General features: G+C 40.2%; 1 protein-coding gene across 2 annotated transcripts in view; it reads right to left on the bottom strand.

The window, feature by feature from the left end:
- lamc3 (laminin, gamma 3) overlaps positions 1 to 19,865 on the bottom strand; it is a 113,198-nt gene that overhangs the window by 36,021 nt on the left and 57,312 nt on the right. For both annotated transcript variants that reach the window (XM_080046267.1, XM_080046268.1), the window contains exons 10-12: positions 12,613 to 12,811; positions 2,901 to 3,010; positions 1 to 12 (exon numbers count right to left, since the gene is read on the bottom strand). The exon at positions 1 to 12 is cut by the window's left edge and continues 216 nt beyond it. In XM_080046267.1, the coding sequence (XP_079902393.1) occupies positions 1 to 12; positions 2,901 to 3,010; positions 12,613 to 12,811 (321 nt within the window). The remainder of the gene's footprint in view (positions 13 to 2,900; positions 3,011 to 12,612; positions 12,812 to 19,865) is intronic.

Genomic DNA, 19,865 nt, shown 5'->3' with positions numbered 1-19,865 from the left:
GCTGCGACGTGTCTGGAAGAAAGAGAGAAGACAGGAGGAGAGATGTGTCATAAAACTCATGCTAATACAAAAGGTCAGGAGAAAAGTAATAATTGTCTCCTCAGAGGTTTGTTGAAACGTTTTCGGGGCACTTGCTTTTCTATGAAATAAAAGGAATGTGTGTTGGTGTGTGCGTGTGTGTGTGTGTGTTGGCGTGTGTGTGTGTGTGTGAGTTTGAGGGCCTCTGTATCTGGTTTTATCAGCATGTGTTGCAGAGCTGACCCTCCCTCCCTCCCCGACTCAATACAGGTGCTGGCCTGTGTTTTGCACGCACACACGTACGCACGCACACACAGACCCACACACACACACACACACAATAACAGATTCATCCACCTACACGGCAGCAAATGCCACACTTAGTGTTCTCCTACACACACACACACACACACACACACACACACACACACACACACACACACAGACACACAGACACACACACACACACACAGACACACACACACACACACACACACACACACACACACACACGTGAGCCCTCACACATGTACGCTTATCACCCAGGGAATCTTTGATACAGTAAATGAATAAATCACTGCAGCAGAGCAAGACGGGGAGAAAAAAAGGAGACGGGAGACTGTGTGGAGGTATGTCAGATGTGCAGCTCCTCTGGGCCTTCTCCAGATACCTCTCTCCTCTCATGCATAGTGATGGGGGCAGGCCATCCTCAACCCAATCCCTCTAACCCTGCTCTCTCTAAACCTTAGCCACAGAACACAACATTACTTTTGTGTTTTCTACTCTCAAGACACACTAGATAGGTAGAATGGATGGATGGATGGATGGATGGATGGATGGATGGATGGATAGATGGATAGATTGATAGATGGATATATAGATAGATAGATGGATACATAGACAGTTAGATAGATAGACACTCCTGTTTTTTTTCTCTGTTTCATATTGCTGAATAACTTTTGTTTTTAGCATTGGCAATGTTAACTTCTGTTAAAGCCTAATATATTTTAATTGAATAGATGGATAGGATGGATGAATAGATGGATAGATAGATGACTAGATGAATAGATAAATAGATGGATAGGATGGATGAATAGATGGATAGATAGATGACTAGATGAATAGATAAATAGATGGATAGATAGATGACTAGATGAATAGATAAATAGATGGATAGATAGATGAATAGATGGATGGATGGATAGATGAAGAGTGGATGGATGGATAGTAAGATACATGGATATACAGTATATACATATATAGATAGACAGACAGATAGAAACCACGTGGCTTTGTCAGATAAGAACGACACCGAGTGTGAGTTTATACTGTTGCATAACGAGGGAGTTCTGAGAAGGAGAAGTAGGAGAAGCAGAGAGGAGAGGAGAGGATGGACCTTGACTTCTAACGAGTCATGATCCAGCCGTTCCTCTAGTGCTGATGAAACCCACTTCATTTGCACCTCACAGGGATAATCAGTAGGCTAGTCCTTCCTCCATGCCTCTCCACCACACGCCTTAGCCTCTACCCTTTAACTCTCCTCCTCAAAAATTCTATGAGCTCATTCGGGAAAATGTGCAATTAAATCCATTACCACACACTGACGTACCCTATAGCTCAGTTGATTAAAACCCATTTAGTTTAAAGCTAAACTGTGCAAGTCCTCCCGATCAATTCGTTGTCCAAGAAGCCTTTTTCAGACCGGTGGAGGTTTTTAATCTTTTTTTTTGGAATGGTACCACCGCAGCCGTATGGAATAGACAATTAAGGATCTCTGTCTGTGACCTTGAGCCATTAAGCCATAGGTAACCCCAGTAAACCTTCAATATGTCTTTGCTCCTCTGGTCAAAAACTCAATTTTTAGAGAAAGTGAAATACTTTTATAGCCTGCCTTTAAAGCCTAAAGACAATGCTGTCATTAAAAATCATACGGTTCTGTTAAAAAGGAGAGTGAAGGAGAATGTGTGAGAGAGGAGAAAGATGAGAGGACAGCTTTATGGGGATTTTGAAATGAAAGTTTGCTGTGCGGCCCGCAGCGATAACACACTTCTAACACTGTTTTGAGAATGTGTTTGAGACCGAAAACACAAATCATTTAAAAGAGCTTCTCCCCTGTGATGTGCAATAGATGCAGCGTAAACTGTGTGCTTGACTTTGTTTGCACGCTCATGTGGGTGAGTGCTTACGGTTTGATGGAATATGTATGTGCACAAGCGCCTGTGACAGTCTTTTTTCTTTTTCTTCATTTGCACGCGTGAAACAACACAAGAGTGTCCCAATCATTGCACTAAGAAACTAATTAAAAATTGTGTAAGTAAGTGTGAGAGAGCTGGTGATTGTGGCCAGCTGTTGTCTGCGTTCTTGGTGCCCTAATCCGCCATAATGCTTCTCAGATCCTGCATGTTATTTATAATACAGAGCGATCAGATAGACAGGGAGGAAGGACATGGGTTTTCAAGAACTAGTTCCACACATCTGGGAGTAAATGTCCTGCTTTTTTTTCTTGTTTCTTGTTTTGTTTCTTTGCTGAGACGGATTTGGAACAGTTGAACTACTTCCTGAATACAAACACTGACATTGTTTTAGTAGCTTTAATAATTTGGGAAATTGAGTGATGAAAATGTTATTGACATGAATAAAAAATATGAACGTTTTGGAATCTTTCTGTGTCACTCGTCATTTTTGCTGGTAGTATTAGAAAATGGCCATGCATTCAACAATATTATAACACCTTTCTACCACAATTCTACCAAAAATACCCTTGTCACAGATAGACAAGAACACACAACCTAACCGTAAAAAACCTAAACGGATTGTGTTGCATACATTACAGTGAAGTGCAATGTCTCTGAACACACTGATACACACTCACACACACTTACAGTTGCGTCCTCCAGCGTTACTGATGCGTAGCACTGTCATGTTGTGAAGGAGCCGCTGGAACTCAAAGGCTGACAATGACGGTCTGAATCTCATCTCACTTTCATGAAGCCTGTGAATAAGGAGTCAGAAAAATACATTATTTAAAATATGTAAGTAGTACATTCAAATGCAAATTATGATTACACACAGAAAGTGTCACATTTTACTGGTACAAAAACCTATGTGGAGAGAATTTGTAAATTCAAGCTCTTTAAAAAAAAATTGCGATTGTGTTACTATTCACAAACAAGAAGATACAAAATAACCTGTCAAACACGTGCTTGACTTGTAGGCTACAGCAAGACACACATGGTGCCATGAAAAATGTAAATGTGCTGACTTCAACACATATCTGAGGGCTCAATAACTGTGCTCTTGCCATCTGCTGAAGGGTGTTCTGCACAGCTGACATCTGCCTGTTTTTACTCCAGGTATCATGCACTCTCTGTCTTGACGAGCCTTGCCGTGTCAGCACTAGTAGTGTAGTGCTACGAAACTTCCTCCCAGAGTCCTGTAAAGGTCCCAAAGCAAGGGGCATGAAGGAACATATATATCTGTACACTGCAGTATTCATGTCCAGGTGTTGAAATAAAATCTCCTCACAATACGCTACCTGTCTGTTCTGTGTGCGCTGAAAAATAAAATCCAGTGTTAATACACATCATAGGCTCTGTAAACAGACATGTTGCTAGCTACGGTGGGCCTCTTTTGTTTGTTTACATACCTGTTTGCAGAGCCTAGGCTGTGTATTTATTTACACCAGATTTTATTCCAGTGCACACACACAATACGGAAAGGTAGCGGATCGTAAAGAGATATTCACTGATTTTGACACAAACTTCTTTTTGACAACAAGCGCTCTCCAGAAAACAATGACTCCACCATTAATGAGGAGTCACAATTGACAAGTTTTGTTTTGAATTTTCTAATAAGCCATTTAATGTGCAATCAGAAATGTTAATTTGATGTTGAATAAATGGAATTCTCTCTGCAGTTCTTTTCCACAGGGCTTGGCTTAAAAGGCCCAATGGGATCTTTCAGACAAATTAAAGAGCTAGATTAATAAACAAACAGAGCACTTCCTTTCTGCTTAGGGCTGAACAGGAAATAATGAGCTAAAGAGATTTCTCCACAACCAGGGAATTGCAGTGATTATTGGCATTCCAAGCGTTATTCATATTATTGGCTTTTAATCTTTCTTCAAGCCATTAGTACATTACTTTAAGCCACACCGCTGGAGTGGTTCCATGGATGGCAATACCAGTGCACCACTTTTGTTAAGACTGCAATATCCCATCGCCCATGCAACTCTTTTTTGGTTTTCAAAAAAAATGGTTTGTAATGCTATTTTTGAGGGTGTACAAAAATGAACAATTTATTTCTTTAGTTTTTATTTATATCTTAATTTCCGTTTCCTTTGTGGTGGGTAACTTTAGGCAAAAAGAATATAGGATAGACATAAGACATTACTGCCCCCTATGCCTTTTCATGCACAATTTACTTTTGAATTGGTTGACACTGTGACATGTTTATTGTGTATCGTGGCTGACTAAACTACAAAACTACTTAACTTATGTCAGATTGCTGGTTTTGGAAAGTTACAGAGTTGGTCAAACATAGCCTCCCCTTAATATGACATCAGAAAGGTAAGGCTATAGAAGGTATTTGGCCGCCTGACATGATGTAGACTGGCCCTTTAAGTAAAGCTTCATATAGCTGCCATAGTTCGGCTGTGGACTCCTAATCTTGTGTAACTATTAATAAAAGCATTTGTTACAACTTATAAACCCCCCTCTAAAGGGCACCTTATCTGAAAGTGGAACCTAATTAAAATATATGAACCTTGTAATTACAGAAAAGAAGTATAAAAGAAGTGCAAAAACCTTTAGTTTGTTGACCCTATCGGCGTGAGTCAGGCTATTTCATGTGTGTGTGTTCGTTGGCCTCTATTTTATAAGGTCAACTGCCCGACTCTAACTCACTTTAAAAATTAGTTTTTATTTTGGCCATGGCCTCTGTCTTAGCATTCACATTGCTGGGCACACAAGAGCGTGGGTCTGATAGTGTCGGTGTGTGTGTGTGTGTGTGTGTGTGTGTGTGTTTGTGTATGTCTCTGCGTGTGTGTGCCCGGGCTTGCCACACAGACTCTCCTTTCGACGCGGCGGGTCCTTGTTCGCTGGCCTGACATGTAGGCATAGTAATAAAGAGAGGCAATTACAAACTGGGCCTCAAAGCCACGGTAATGGAGCTGGTCAGGCAGCGATAAGCGGAGTGCGCATGCTAGTGAACAAACTCTCCCAGTCAAGGCTTTCCCCTATGGAGCGTCACTGTCCCTTTTAATCAGCACCGAGCAGAGCGCGCAGAGCCACGCCGTAATTAAGCCCGCTCCGCCGAGGATGAGAGCAGATCATCAGGAGAGAAAAGCCCAAAAGAATACTGGAGGCAGGCAGGCATAGGCACAGGCACAGAGACACACACACACACACACACACACACACACACACACACACACACACACACACACACACACCAACCACACACACACACACACACACACACACACACACACACACACACACACACACACACACACACACACACACACACACACACACACACACACACACACACACACACACACACACACACACACACACACACACACACACACACACACACACACGTAGAGATACAAGGTGGGCAAGAGAGCAAGACACACAACTGTTGTGTGAGAGAAAGAGACATGATAAATTGCTCTGAGGATAAGTCAGCATGCAATTGACATCAACAGTAAATGTGGACGGGGACATGTCATTAGCATATTCTATTGGCATATTCTTATCAGGCTAAACAGGCCTTATTAAAACACATTTTAATTAGATTGTCTGTTAATTAATACATGATGTAAAACTAAGGGTGCCGGCTTCCCGCACACTGTTTAAGTGAGTGTTTAACTGATGGGTGCATCTCGCTATCAGTCCATGTATCAAAGCCTCTGGTCCTTAATAGTAAAATGAGCTATCAGGCTTGGTTGTAACCGGTTGTTACCTCTTTTAAATGGTAAGCCATTCAAAGCAACCTACACACATTGACATTCGGATGAGACCCATTCTTCTTAAAGGCGGAAAACTGTACAGTTCACTGAGTAATTGCCTATTTAATTTAATTGTTACACTAATTCACATCCTATGTTTTGACCCAATTAACCCAAATTAAGCCAGAAGAAAGGGCAGTTTTACATGTCTTGTAAAACAGTATTTAAGTTACTAAGAGTAAAGCTTAACGTGTTTTACTTAACAATTATCGCCTCATATATTTATTGGTTGAAAGCTTTTGTAAGCCCATTGTCAACAGTAGTTGTAGGACATTTTGAGCAAAATTGAAATCCTTCATATATAGAATCCATGCATCTGGAGTGCAATTATTCACATGCAATGCACACATTTGAAACAGCCTTTGTCATTCTGCAACAGACTGAGCCACAGTCGCTTTTGGGGCGACTGTGGCTCAGTTGGTAGAGCGGGTCGGCTGATGATCAAAGGGTTGGAGGTTCGATCCCCGCCCTGCCACTTGTGTCATGGTTGTTGTGTCCTTGGGCAAGACACTTCACCCACCTTGCCTCGTGTGAATGTTGATAGTTAGCCTGCTATCGGTGTATGAATGTGTGTGTGAATGGTAACGTGGGAAAGGAAAACAGGTCTCCCTTGCAAAAGAGTCTTCGGTCTCAATGGGATTTACCTGTATAAATAAAGGTTAAAAAAAAAAAAAAAAAAAAAAAAAGGAACTGCAGGGGTTAACAAATCACAAATAATTAATAGGTTTACCCAGGCACATAGTAATTCCATGTTTCATCCTGCTTTTTCTTGCCTCTCACAAAACTTTGTTTGTTTGTTCATTCTGACATTCTGACTGCTTTCTGTTTAATACATTGTGCTGGACCTGATCTATGATCAAAGTCAGATGAATTTTCAAAACATGACAGAAACTAGCTCAGTGCCAGATGGAACCTTATTCTGTAGCACGACTACTAGCAATGTGCAAATTGGCTCGTACCTTTAAAAGGCATTCATATGAGCAGTGGCCTGAAACGCTTCATTTACCAGTTTAAAGAGTGAACGGCCGATCGCCACAATCCTCAAACTAACTTTATGCAGAACGTTTATCAGTCGATTATAAGAACAATGTAGCTGGGGTTCTATGGATATTTCGCTTACATGCTGTGGGCGTACACACACGGCTACAAGCAAGGCAATAAAACCTGCCCGCCTACTAGTTTCAAGGGAACAAAAAAGTGAACATCAGAGAAGAGTGAGTGCTACCTTATGCAATCCATTCACCTCCCCCTTTCATCCACCCCCTCCCCCCCTGCCTGCCTGAATCCCAGGGCTCTCACATGTTTCTCCTTCATCTGATTTTGAAATGATCTCTGCACCAGGTGGGAACAAACAGCCACTTAACAGGTTAACATATTTACCCGCTACGAATGCAAATGCTGTCAGTCCAGGGAGATGCGGAGTGTGTGTGTTTCCACTCATGTTTATTAATACTTTCACGTGCCTTCTAGCGAAACACACGGAAAATCGTATATATTTTCTAAATGTTTCAAAAGACACTTTAATTAAGGCATATGTAATACCTGATTGTCGCAGATCACATTAGCAGATGGCCATCATGTGTTTGTGTGAAAGCTCAGACTTGTTTTTACCATAGACTGTATATAGGTTTGTACGTGTGAGTGTGATAGAAAGGGGGCAGAAACAGACAGAGGGAGTATGTAGGGAATGATGAAGAGGATCTAGTGAAGTGCATCTGTGCATGTACCTGAGGAGCGTAATGAGATCTGTGGAGGACTCTTCAGAGAGGAACACTTAATGACAGTCTCAGTCCCCCAAGCCCCAGCGCGTTTCAGAAAAGGGAACCAGAGAGCTTCTTTAGCCAGGGCTCTCTGTGCTAAGGGTGTGTGGGGGGGATCTATCAACATCTCTACTGCTCACACCAGAAGGAGGCATGGAAGCATTGGAGAGGATAGCAATGTGTCCCAATACAGGGTCTGTACCATTTCACACTGATACAGAGACAGGGTTATTTCATCACCTTGTCATCGTCACTGGCTCTCATTAGCATCACCTGATGCTCTACTTTTACCCACTACAATTAAGACGCTTTCAAACATGAACTGTTACTCTGAATTTATCTAGAGTTTACCAAGGTGAGCTGTATGTGTGAACACAAATGTCTGGAATGATCAGAAGCTCCCAGGTTCCACTCCCAGACGAGCCCCCCATTTGTTACCACCTGGCTTACAGGTAGGACAAAATGTGGAGACCACATAAGCTTTCTCAAGTAAATTAATTATGTTGAAATAAACTAAATCAAGGTGATGAAGGTGTAGAGATTCGAGAAAGCAAAAATAACGCTACCAAAGTAAGACCAAACCAAGCAATCTTGAGAAGGGAGAAAGAGAGAGTGCCTACATGTTGTTGTGTATATCGCAATCTGGATCAGATTCTCTGGAAATTTTTTAGATATCATGTTTGAAAGGGTTTTAGACACATTTCAACAAGATAGGCCTGTTCAATGTACATTTAGGCTTTCTTCGCCACCAAAGACAAAAGCCCAAGGATATTGAGTCCTGCCCAAACTGCCAACAATTGCAGAGTGATTCTAGACAACGGACTACTTTACGAGTGCCTTCATAGGAACTACAACCCAATCGAGCAGGTTTACAACATCCATCAAGTCTGACCTTTCCTCCCCTATGTCTTTGCTCATCCGTTAATCACCTCCCGTCTGAAGGAGTTCAGCTCACCTTCAAGCAAAGTGCCTCTTCCTCAAAAAGTGGTAACCTACTGTATACCTTTTTCTTCAGCTTCTTTAAAATGTAGCTTTTTCACTGCTTGAAGAGATTCCACTTTTAGCAACAGCCAAATGCCATCTGCCCATTGTTATCACTACTGTAAGAGTGTGATCCCAAGACATATGCGGTGACTCTACAGGGCTGTTTTGAGCTAATGGACTGGAACATACTCCGCGGAGCACACGCAGAGGACAATGCATGGCTCCCCTAGCTGCGTATAGCACTTCAATGGACATGAAGGAATCCACATGGATATTGAACAGTTTGCTGTTTTCTGCTGGTTTCACTTTTAACTAAAACCCTAGAAAACAAATAAAATTAAATCCCTTCTTATATGGGAAGAGGAGGGCTTTCCATGGGGTGCCTACATACTGGGAGGAGGTGTAGCTGGTCTAAAGGTGCTGTGAAAGGGGAATTAAAGAAAAAGAAAACACAGGGGCAGAATTGAAGACAAATTGTAACAAAAGCAGTGTGAAGGAGTCGGTGAGTGGGATGATGAAGATTACTGGCTACAAGACGCCAGGCCAAGTGCATGGGGGAAGAGAACAAGAATAGAGTGAATGACTTAAGCCTGTTTTGTTGAACTGGTCCAATGTGGAGAGCAGGCGAGCTGAACCCACTCCCCGCAGGCCTAATGAGATCCGGCCACAACAATGAGACTGATTACACCGCCCGCTTCCCCATACAGTCACACCATGGGTTCACCATTTCAGCCCCTCAAGTCTGCCTCCTACAGTCAACGGCCACCTCCGGATTGACCACTTGACCGCAATGGGCAAAGAGAATAAATTGGCCTGCAGGAGTCTTAGTAGTGAGCAAGTTGGTGCAAAGAGAATACAAGATAGTCTAATGTGGAGGTGAGAGAGCTGGTCAAGGATTTCCAGCATGGAAAGTGGAAGTAGCAAAGTTCTACAAATAGTTGAGGGGCAACAAATAGGGGTGGTATGACGATGTTACACCGTGAACGATTAGAATGTGTCCATGATCCGTCAATACATAGAGATTGTACGCATTGTGCTTCGATGCACATTCTATTTGTTGCAATTCTAGGCTCATACACTCAACACATTTTTTTCGCAACCAAATCACACAATTTGCTACTCTGTTCCATGCCTCCCCACAGATAGACCAATTACAGCAAACATGAAGCGCCTTCTTCCCTTTCCTTTCACGAAATAACAGGAAGAAAACTCAAGCAACATGGATGAGTCAGTGGCTTTCAAGAGAAAGTTAGCAAACAACAGTTATATGCAAAGTTTGCAATGAAAGGATTTAAAATTTTGGATAGCAACACGGCAAACCTTTTAAATCACCTGAAAATAAAAAGGAAGTCATCCCATACATTTTAACAAATTGCACACACAACTTGAAATGTTATTTTTTTTAGTGCTATCATTTTGAGTTGCACTTTGCAGTTTCCGCAGAGGGGGATTGGTTTACCTTCGTAGAGACTGCGAAAAAAACAACTTTAGTCTAATTTTAAGAATGTAATCATTCATAAATTTAAACAAACTATTTTTGTGTAACCTGAAACCAAACACAAGTCTACCATAGGTTTGTTAACAAAACTGGGGGCCCTTCATTGACCGTAACTTATAAAATAATCTTGACAAATATGCAAAACTAAAGGATCGTGGCCGATATATATAATTCTCCTGTATCTGCTGCTAATTGAGAAATGGCACCAGAACTTGATTTAAGCTAAAGTGATGATCAACAATTCCCTGCTTCCGTCACTATCCCTCCACACAAAAAATAACAATGTTAGTGGAAACAAAAAGAGGTCATTTTGCACTAAACACACTGTAACTGTGGAAGATATAGCTGGAGTCATTTGCTTCAGCTTAACCTTTGAAATGTATTTTTACACATAATGAGGACTGTGGATTTTTACCCTGTAACAAATGCTGTTCTAAATAGATCTCTCTAGGCCAGCTTGGAGAGGAGAAACAATAATAACAACTATTTCTACATACATAATAAGGACATTTGAGTATTAAAAAAGAAAATCGTAAACCTATCCTTTGAAAAAAAAGAAAAAAAAAAAAAAGTAACATTTCTAGGTACGGACTTTTTAAAAATAGTGACACAAATAAACTCAGGGACATGATGCTGTAAACAATAAAATGCTGTACTATTATGTAACAACCCAAGCAAGCTATTACAACTGACACTCACAATACACTTAATGTGAATTAACAGCAGACCCAGAGAAAACAAAAACGGTGGACTGCCAGCTATGAGCATTGTAAACACAACCAGGTCTGTGTGACAGAAACTGTCCCAGCTTGATTCGATTGCTGCTTTCTTCATTTCAACATCCAACGTGTGATTGTGGTATTCACATAGGTGCAGTTGCCCTCATTATAATCACACGTAAACCTAATGCCCATACAAGGTCTATATATTGTCCAGATTATTTAAGGCCTTGTGACACGGTTCTAGTGGGAAAATATACATTACACATTCATATTAAATTGCTATGCACGTTTATATTTCTCTGTGTATATTTTTGAGGACTCATGAGTTAAAAAAAAAAGCTTTTAAATCTAGGTGGTGGGAGTGCATTACACCTGCGCAAATGAAACTACTTAACTGCAACTGTTAAGAGCAAAGTGCTGTGATAGGTCAAAGATGCTTCAACCCCCAAGAGACTCATGGATGAAAAATAAATTTGCTAAAAATATTTAATTCAAACTGAAATGTACCATTGTAAGACAAAACATATATATTCTTATGATTATTATATTACTACCACAAAACTGTAGAGCGCTGTTTGAATCCGTTCAGATATCATTATCCGCTTATACTCAAATAAGATATTCACACGTTTTTTCCTCCTTCGCCCATCTTTTGCAACTACATTATTTATAGTCTTCTTTTCTCCTTTCTCCTCATCAAGATCAATACTTTTTCATTTAATCCGCTGGCGGTCTGTGGCTGGTTGTATGACATTTGAAGCCCTGGTGTTGACAGGCTGCAAAGGGGACCATAGTGACATCCCACTCCCCTCCAGATATAGACACATTCACAACACTGATTTTGAAAAAAAGTGATTTTGACAAGAAGCATTCTCCAGAATCACGGACTACATCCTTTAAGTGTAGGTCACTCCCACTGCGACTAAATGTATAAAATGGAAGCATGGAAATTTAACATCGCAGCTCTGTTATGTCTACATGACAGCCACTGCAGGGGGTAGCTAGCTTATCGCTAGATTCATTCTGCTAGGACCGTGACAGCAAAAATCAATGCGAGTGAGCTGTATTCAGCACATGGGTGTCCTGGATAGTCTGTACTCTGCGGAATATACATAGTAACAAAGTTCAAGTCATGCATCTGGGAGATTCTTAGATAGATGCACAGAACAACAAACATCCGGCCATATTCTTATGAACACATTCAGGCAAAAGCTTTGGGATTTTCTATAACAACTAAAGAAAAAAATTAAAGACGGAGTCAGCAATTCTGGAGATTGAATATTTCCTCATGATCTGCTACGTAGGCACCTGTACATACTGTGTTGCACTGAATAAAAAGCTGGTGTTAATACACAGCCTATGGCTCTGTAAACTGGTAAATAAACAAATTATATGTAAACAAAGGGGAACAGTCGCAGTAGATAGCAGCACACCCGTTTACAGAGCCTTGGCTGTGTATTAACACTTGTTTTTTTTATTGCACACAGTACGGGGAGGTATTGGATCGTGAGGAGGAAGTAATTTTGACAACAAGCGTTCTCCAGAATCGCTGACTCCACCTTCAATGTGCACAGCCTCACAAACTGACAACCCCATGCCTTCATCCTTGTATACCTGACAATAAAGGAGTGCCGTGGTTCGAGGCTGGGGTCATGGGCAGTCACTGGTAGCGGTGAAAGGTGAGCGGACTGGCTGATTCCAGAGCCTTGGAGGAACAGCGCTACGTGGTTCGGTAGCAACTCTGATGTCTCAGAGGTGAAGGTGATGGAGAGGAGCTGGCCATAGCTGTGGACTTGCTGACCCAGGAACTTCTCTAGTGGGGAAAGGTGGGATAGGGGAAGAGGTTAGATGTTACACAGGTGAGTGGACTGCAGCTGTATTATTGAAGTCTCTGCCAACTCTCCCACATCAATGTAGAAAACACAGAGATGGGGTTCTGTGCTTGGGAGTGTGTTATGGGGGAAGCTGAATTGGTGTTTACTTTTGTGTTCATTGAGAAATGTTCTCCCCATAACTTTTTCAGTATGTGTGTACGTTTAAGTGAGGGCAGGTGGTGTGGGTACAGGCTTTCTGAGCACACACCGAGCACTGCAGGAGATGTTTAATTATTACAGTGCATTAGCAGGACTTCAAAGACCTCACCTACTCAACTACCAACCCCTTAAACTGGCTAAAAGAAAAACAAGACACACACACACACACACACACACACACACACACACACACACACACACACACACACACACACACACACACACACACACACACACACACACACACACACACACACAAATAGGCAGAAAGTCTTGCCCTCTATCAATATGGAAATATGAAAAGTGTAAACAACACATGCTATTAAAGACTAGCACCGCTGGTGCTCCTGAAATGAAAGAATCATAACAATTTTTATTTTTTTACAAAAAACAACTACGCTGCCATTCCCTGCCAGCTCTGGGGTGAGCGAGTGGGCAGAACTGACAGGTTGCACGCTTGGTTGCCACCTTGTTTTTGAGCGTAATCGTGTGTGAAGTACATCCTGAGCTCTCTTCTGGGGGTTGGGAGGGCTAAGGAGTTGAGTGGGTGATTCTGCTTGCTGCCTCTAGCGTCATTTCGGAGCAATTCAACTGTCTGATCGTCTAATATCTTGCTCACACAACAGCCGCCCTTTATCATTTCTGTCGGGCCCATTCTGCACAAATCTTCAGCCCACTCCTGCTTTGACATCTATGGCCAGATTAATCAATTTTTTTTCTGACCTGCAACTGCAACATTTTTGTAAGCTCCCACACTTTATTCCCAGAGACGGGATTTTTTGGGCTGCTGTTTCTAATGTAACACTCAGTCATGGGTTAAAGTAATTAGTTGAAGTAACACATTTTATAAAGCAAAAAGCAATGTAATTATTATTTCAATCAAATTCAAACTCCATTATTCCATGTATTTCAAGGTCCAATGAATAATGCGATTTGCTTTACCAAATCGCTTATTTGGTTTATTTTACATTTTATACTGTAATAGTATTCTTGCTGTATCTTTCCAGCTACTATTCCAGTTGAAGCAGCATTTTTTGCTATTTGTTCAGCTCCAATATAAGGGAGTTAAAATGTAGAATGTTTTTGTATGTGTTGCGATTACACAGTAGGCGACTACTGTGTCTCCCCTCTTTTTAATGAGCTGCATCATTTCACAGACAGGAAACGGAACCTCAGAAAGCTGAGGTGTTGCAACACATCCTGCTCTCACCTCAACCTGTTTGCTTTTTACACATTTCAACTTTAGTGCACATGAAGTGCACACTGTCTTGTTGTGTTATGTGTTATGCAGCAGTCTGTACGTCTAAGACAAATCTCCTTCGGGACAAAATAAAGTAATCTTGAATCTTGAATCTTGAATGAATGAATTAAGCGCTACAGACTGGGCTATCTATATATATCAATCAACTAGGGAGTCAGTATTTTAGCCCAGTGATTAAATGGAAAAGGCTTAAATTACATGACTAATCCATAGCACTTTCCTTTTCCGAGTCCAATAAAGGCATCATTCATGTCAATGTGACAACAACTACCAATCAGTACCGGTGAAGACAAAGCACCTTTTCAAGTGAAATGAGCTGTCACACATCGCTGAGGGGTCAATACTAATGACAAGGAATATAAACAAAAATCCGCCAGTCTGTGAAGAAAAGGATCTCAGATTAAATCCATCACCATTTAGACAGAAATGCCTTCAATGAGCCCCCGCCCTCACATCCAAATATCTTAACCAGAGGCCTAAATGTGGGTGAGAGGTCTAAATGAAATGAGCAATCAATAGTCTCTCCTGAGGCTGACAAAGCCACCAATCATAGCAGTGCCAATTTATACTCGCATACAAAAAAGACTTAAAGACCTACTTCACCGATGGAAACATGAAGGTGTTTTGAACGCTGAGATCCCATGTAGTATAAATGTGCAAACATTTTAGAAATCGGTTCATCCTAGCCTGAGAAAAGGCAGAAAGTGTTTTAAGGTTTCACTGTGTTAGGATTAACAGGACAGCTGGGCCAAGGGAAGACTGATGGAGCACTGAGGGAAGAAAAACCTAATTCTTTATATCATCATAGCGATTTCATAACGATAGAACGCTGGTTCCGTATGGGTGAAGTATTCCTTTAAGATTATTTGCAGTTTTTTAAGAAATCCGCTCACGCAAATTCACGCACATTTATATGGTTTTAAATGTTGCCTCTGCCCCCCATTTCACAAGTTTGAAATGTAGCCTATTGGTGGTCCTGCCACTTTTGCTACGTAGGCTAAATGGCGACCGTTGATGGTAAGAATTGTTCACTGTTCCACACCATTTGGACTGTTTTGATACTTACAGTGATCTGTATGTTGACACACTTTTCAGTGTAAACACACTTCTGCACTCAAATTAGCAAATGGGAGTACAGAAGTACGATATTTGAGACAAAAAAGTAGCCTTAGCTTGTTAGCTAAAATGCTTTAGCCAACGTTTTATGAGTTGGTAGCCTACTACACACAGCATTATCATGAATAACATTTACATTTATTAATGGAGTATATGAGGATTAAGGAGGGGAAAATATTACCTGCACTGATTAGTGTAGTTAGACTAGTACAGAATGTTAGCTGTAGCTAGGTAACTTACTAAAAAGCCTGGTTTTCGGATCGTTCAAGAAGTGTGGCTAGACAAATGTTGTGTTGGAATGTGCATTGAGACTCTGAGAAAGACTCAAGAGCTAATAAATAAAATGAGAAAGTAAAATATAAACAGATAGGCCTATAGCCTATAGAAGCGTAAAATAACTACACTTTTTATTTATTCAGGATACTGCAAATACAAAAAAGAAAATTGGATGCGAAGGAAAGATATAGAGCTTTATATTTCTTCTTCCATTTTTAATATTCGACCAACTGAATTATTCATTGGTGTATTCAGCTATATTTTTGGTTGGCCTGATAACACTGGATTGCCTTTTGCCAGTCTGTGAGCTCCACACACCTTTGTGAAAAATACCTGTGGATATTTTTGTAAAACGTAGACATCATCTCTGAACCCTCCTCGATAGGTGCATATTTTTGCTGCCATTTTAGAAAAAATCTCCAGTCAGTCGCTTGAACACACCATGCTCAAACTGCTGATGATCATTGTTGCATTAAGTTTATGAATGAGGGACCATATCAGTAGAGCCACTATCTTCATGGAAAAGGGAAGAGGCAATTTTACCTAAACTTGGGGATGTAAGTCATTGTAAATAGTGAGTAATGTGAGGATCCCATGTTCACAGAAAAATAATAGTAAACAGACATTACTTTTGAAATTATTAATAAGACGTATATACTGCACATTCATTGCATAACGGTGGGTAATGAGCCCGTTAATACTATTGTGTGACCAAGCTAATATTCTCCCTCAAAGTGCTCCCTTATGGATGTGAGTGGCTCTGTTTCAGATGTAGCCTGCATGGTCATTATTCTATACTGGGGTCTGATTTGCGTCATCATGATTCCCGGGTGTTTTTTTTTTCTTCCTCCAAAGTACCAAAGCACTATTACTCACAACCCTAATAGACCATCCAGGAAAAGGCCCCACCGGCAGGCCCCACTCCAGAGCAATGAATCATTATGAAAAAAACAATGAAAGGATTATTCATGTGTAAGCGTGATCTGCTGTCTGTGTATTGCCAGGGATTTATATTCATTATTTTACCCCACACATGCATGACAAATTGGAGAGAATTAAAAAGTTTAGCAATCTAGAAAAACAACAGAGCGTGCCGGCCGCACACAACTGAGATTCACTTTCATTTTCTTTGTAACATTCCTGTAGTGGCAAACCAACAGATGATAAATTATTTCATTTTGATAATTGGTGAATCATCAACTTATTTATTAAAGGAATAGTCAACATTTTTGGGAGATATTCCTCTTGCTGAAAACTTAATGACAAGATTGATACCACTCATGTATTCACACAAAATATACAGTATAGTGCAGAGAAACAATCGCTCAATCACCTCTTAACATGATGTTCAATCAGTAGAAAATCGTAGAGCAAAAATGAAAGGGTTGTTGTTTGACAGTTGTAATGCCAGGTAAACAGTGGAGAAGAAGACTCCACTTCTCCTGGCCAAGAAATATATTCTGCACATAACTATTGTTATGTTGTTGTTTCTTCATTTCAATTTTGGAACAATTTTCTGCCACAAGGCCAAATGTGTTTATTTAGCCAATTTCTTTTAAACATTTGAACAGCCATGATTCCCGGTTCCCCAAACCATGTCATATACTGCTAAGCTAATAGTTTACTGTCTTCTTACGGTAGTATCATACTTAACATACAAACACAGGAGTGGTATCAATCTTCATTGAATTCTTGACAAGAATGTGTAGCATTGTACACTGATAATCATGTTATTGTTGGTTAGAAAAAACATATCTATTCAAATATAAACTTTAGACCCTGGGAACTGATAGACAAACTGATTATTTAAAACAATCCAGTACCCTGGGTCAGTCAAAATAAATGATGCAAGTCTTTCAAACAACAACTTCCACAGACTGGATGAAAAAAAAACGCAATATGTAGGGATGGGAATTGATAAGAATGTAACGATTCTGATTCCGATTCTGCTTATCGATCCGATTCCTTATTGATTCTCTTATCGATTCTCATTGTGTGAGAAAATAAGTACAAATTTGTTTATTTGTATTAACCTGCTTAAATATCTGATCAGAAGTGTTTCTAGTGTGTGCAAAGATTATCAAGAGTACTTTAGGATTAGGAAATTGTCAATTTTCACATTAATTGGTCCGGAGAAAAAAAAAGTTTGCCTTTTTAAGCCCAAATGCCATTATGCTCCCTGAAAACTAAAAACACAGACTGAAAACAGTCAAGGAAGAGCTTGTGCCTTTTGGAATAATAACTGTGCTCATTTGCAACTTGAAACACAATTCAACTGACATAAAAAATACAAAGAAGTCTTCTGCAAAGATAAGACCAACTATCAACTTTGGCAAATTAACCATTTGTTTGCAGAAAAAATATCATGTCCTCAGGAAGGATACGAGATCTTTTATGTACATGCTGTTCTAATGTGAAGCGCGCTGTTTATTATTAATATAACGGCCCGTCATCAGACACATTTGCACATCGATCGCTCCTCAAGTTATCCAAGTCTTTTTTCTGTATGGGCAGAGATAGTTATTTTAAGTGTGTAGTTACAAAGTTTCATGTTTAACTTTAGTGTAGGCTACTGTTTCCTTATCACCGGACCGCCGTGTTCCGCTGTGTGTTGTTTTGGGTTTGTCTCAACCACCGTGCGTAAAGGGTGCATTAGAACAGCTGACGGGAGGAAAAAGAAAAAGGCGAGATATCTCTCTTCCTTTTCTATAAGCCCGCCCGCCTTGCATGGCAGCTACTGCCATCGGTGTTTGAGTGTGTGTATAAAATGTGTGTTAAGATATGTAAAGCGCTTTGGAAGCGCATTGTGAAGCGCCTTGTGACCCTGGTCTGTGAAGGGCGCTCTATAAATAAAACTTACTTACTACTTACTTACTTATTATTTGTAAGAGCCAATATGCCAATAATTAATTTATTATAAATATTTAGTTTAAAATGGTTAAAAACTGCTAACAATAATTTCATAATTATTCATAATGTGTAACAACTGTTAAAATGCATAATTTATTATGTAATACGTTAAATAAGTTATTTTCTATGTTTTTGGATTTTTACGTGATGACATCACTGTGTAGTTATAACGGTAACTGCTGTAACGTAATTCAGTTTGGAGTTTGACTTTGATGGAAGCTACACAGTTTTTTGACCGTGCGTTAGACCGTGCATTTTACCATGTGAAGACGTGTATTTTATTTTGAAGACTTTCAAGTAAACTTTTTAAAACGAAGGAACATTGTCTCGTCTTTTCGCTCGCGTTGCAAACACTGTGAGTTAACTCCAACAAGTGGTACACAGGAGAAGGAATGAGACGCAGTGCCACTACATTTTTATTAATATAACGGCCCGTCATCAGACACATGTGCCAGATGGTTTTTGCACATCGATTGCTCCATCAAGTTATCCAAGTCAGTGCTTTTTGTATGGGCAGAGATCGTTATTTCAAGTGTGTCTTTATGAAGTTTATTGTTAAACTTAAGTGTAGACTATTGTATTCCGCTGTTTGTTGTTTTGGGTTCGTCTCGACCCGCAGTGCGTAAAGGCAGCAGAACAGCTGACGGGAGGAAAAAGAAACAAACCAGCTGACGAACGTGAGTAAACACTGCGGGGCTTAAGGCAACGGTCAAGAACACCTTTTTGCTTTGCTTTATGCTGCTCTCACCTTTGTACAGTCATATGAAAAAGTTTGGGAACCCCTCTCAGCCGGCATTATAATTGACTCTGCTTTCACAAAAAAAAGATAAAAGTGGTATGTCTTTAATTTACCAGGAACAGCTAACTACTGGGATGTTTTCCAAACAAAGATTTTTTGAAAAGCAGTATTTGGTTGTGTGAAATAAAATAAAATGTGAAAAACTGGCTGTGCAAAAATATGGGTACCCTTGTGGTTTTGTTGATTTTAATGCCTGTAACAGCATGTAAAACTGATGACTTTAAACACAAAGTTGGTTGGATTATGTTGTTAAGCCTTGAACCTCATAGAAATGTCTGTTTAATCATGAGAAAATGTATTTTAGGTGCCTAAATGCAAGTTGCACTTCTCTTTGACTCTCTGCTGAAGTGAGACAGAATGGGAACATCAAAACTGCTCCCAAAATATCTTAAAAACAAAGATTATTCATTATCATGGTTTAGGGGAAGGCTACAAGAAGCTTTCCCAAAGGTTTCAATTGTCAATTTCTACT

This window comes from Ammodytes marinus (genome assembly GCF_949987685.1).
Source record: "Ammodytes marinus genome assembly, chromosome: 18".
NCBI lineage: Eukaryota > Metazoa > Chordata > Actinopteri > Uranoscopiformes > Ammodytidae > Ammodytes > Ammodytes marinus.
The sequence above is the reverse complement of the archived record's forward strand: the minus strand, read 5'-3'. Positions and strand labels throughout refer to the sequence as shown.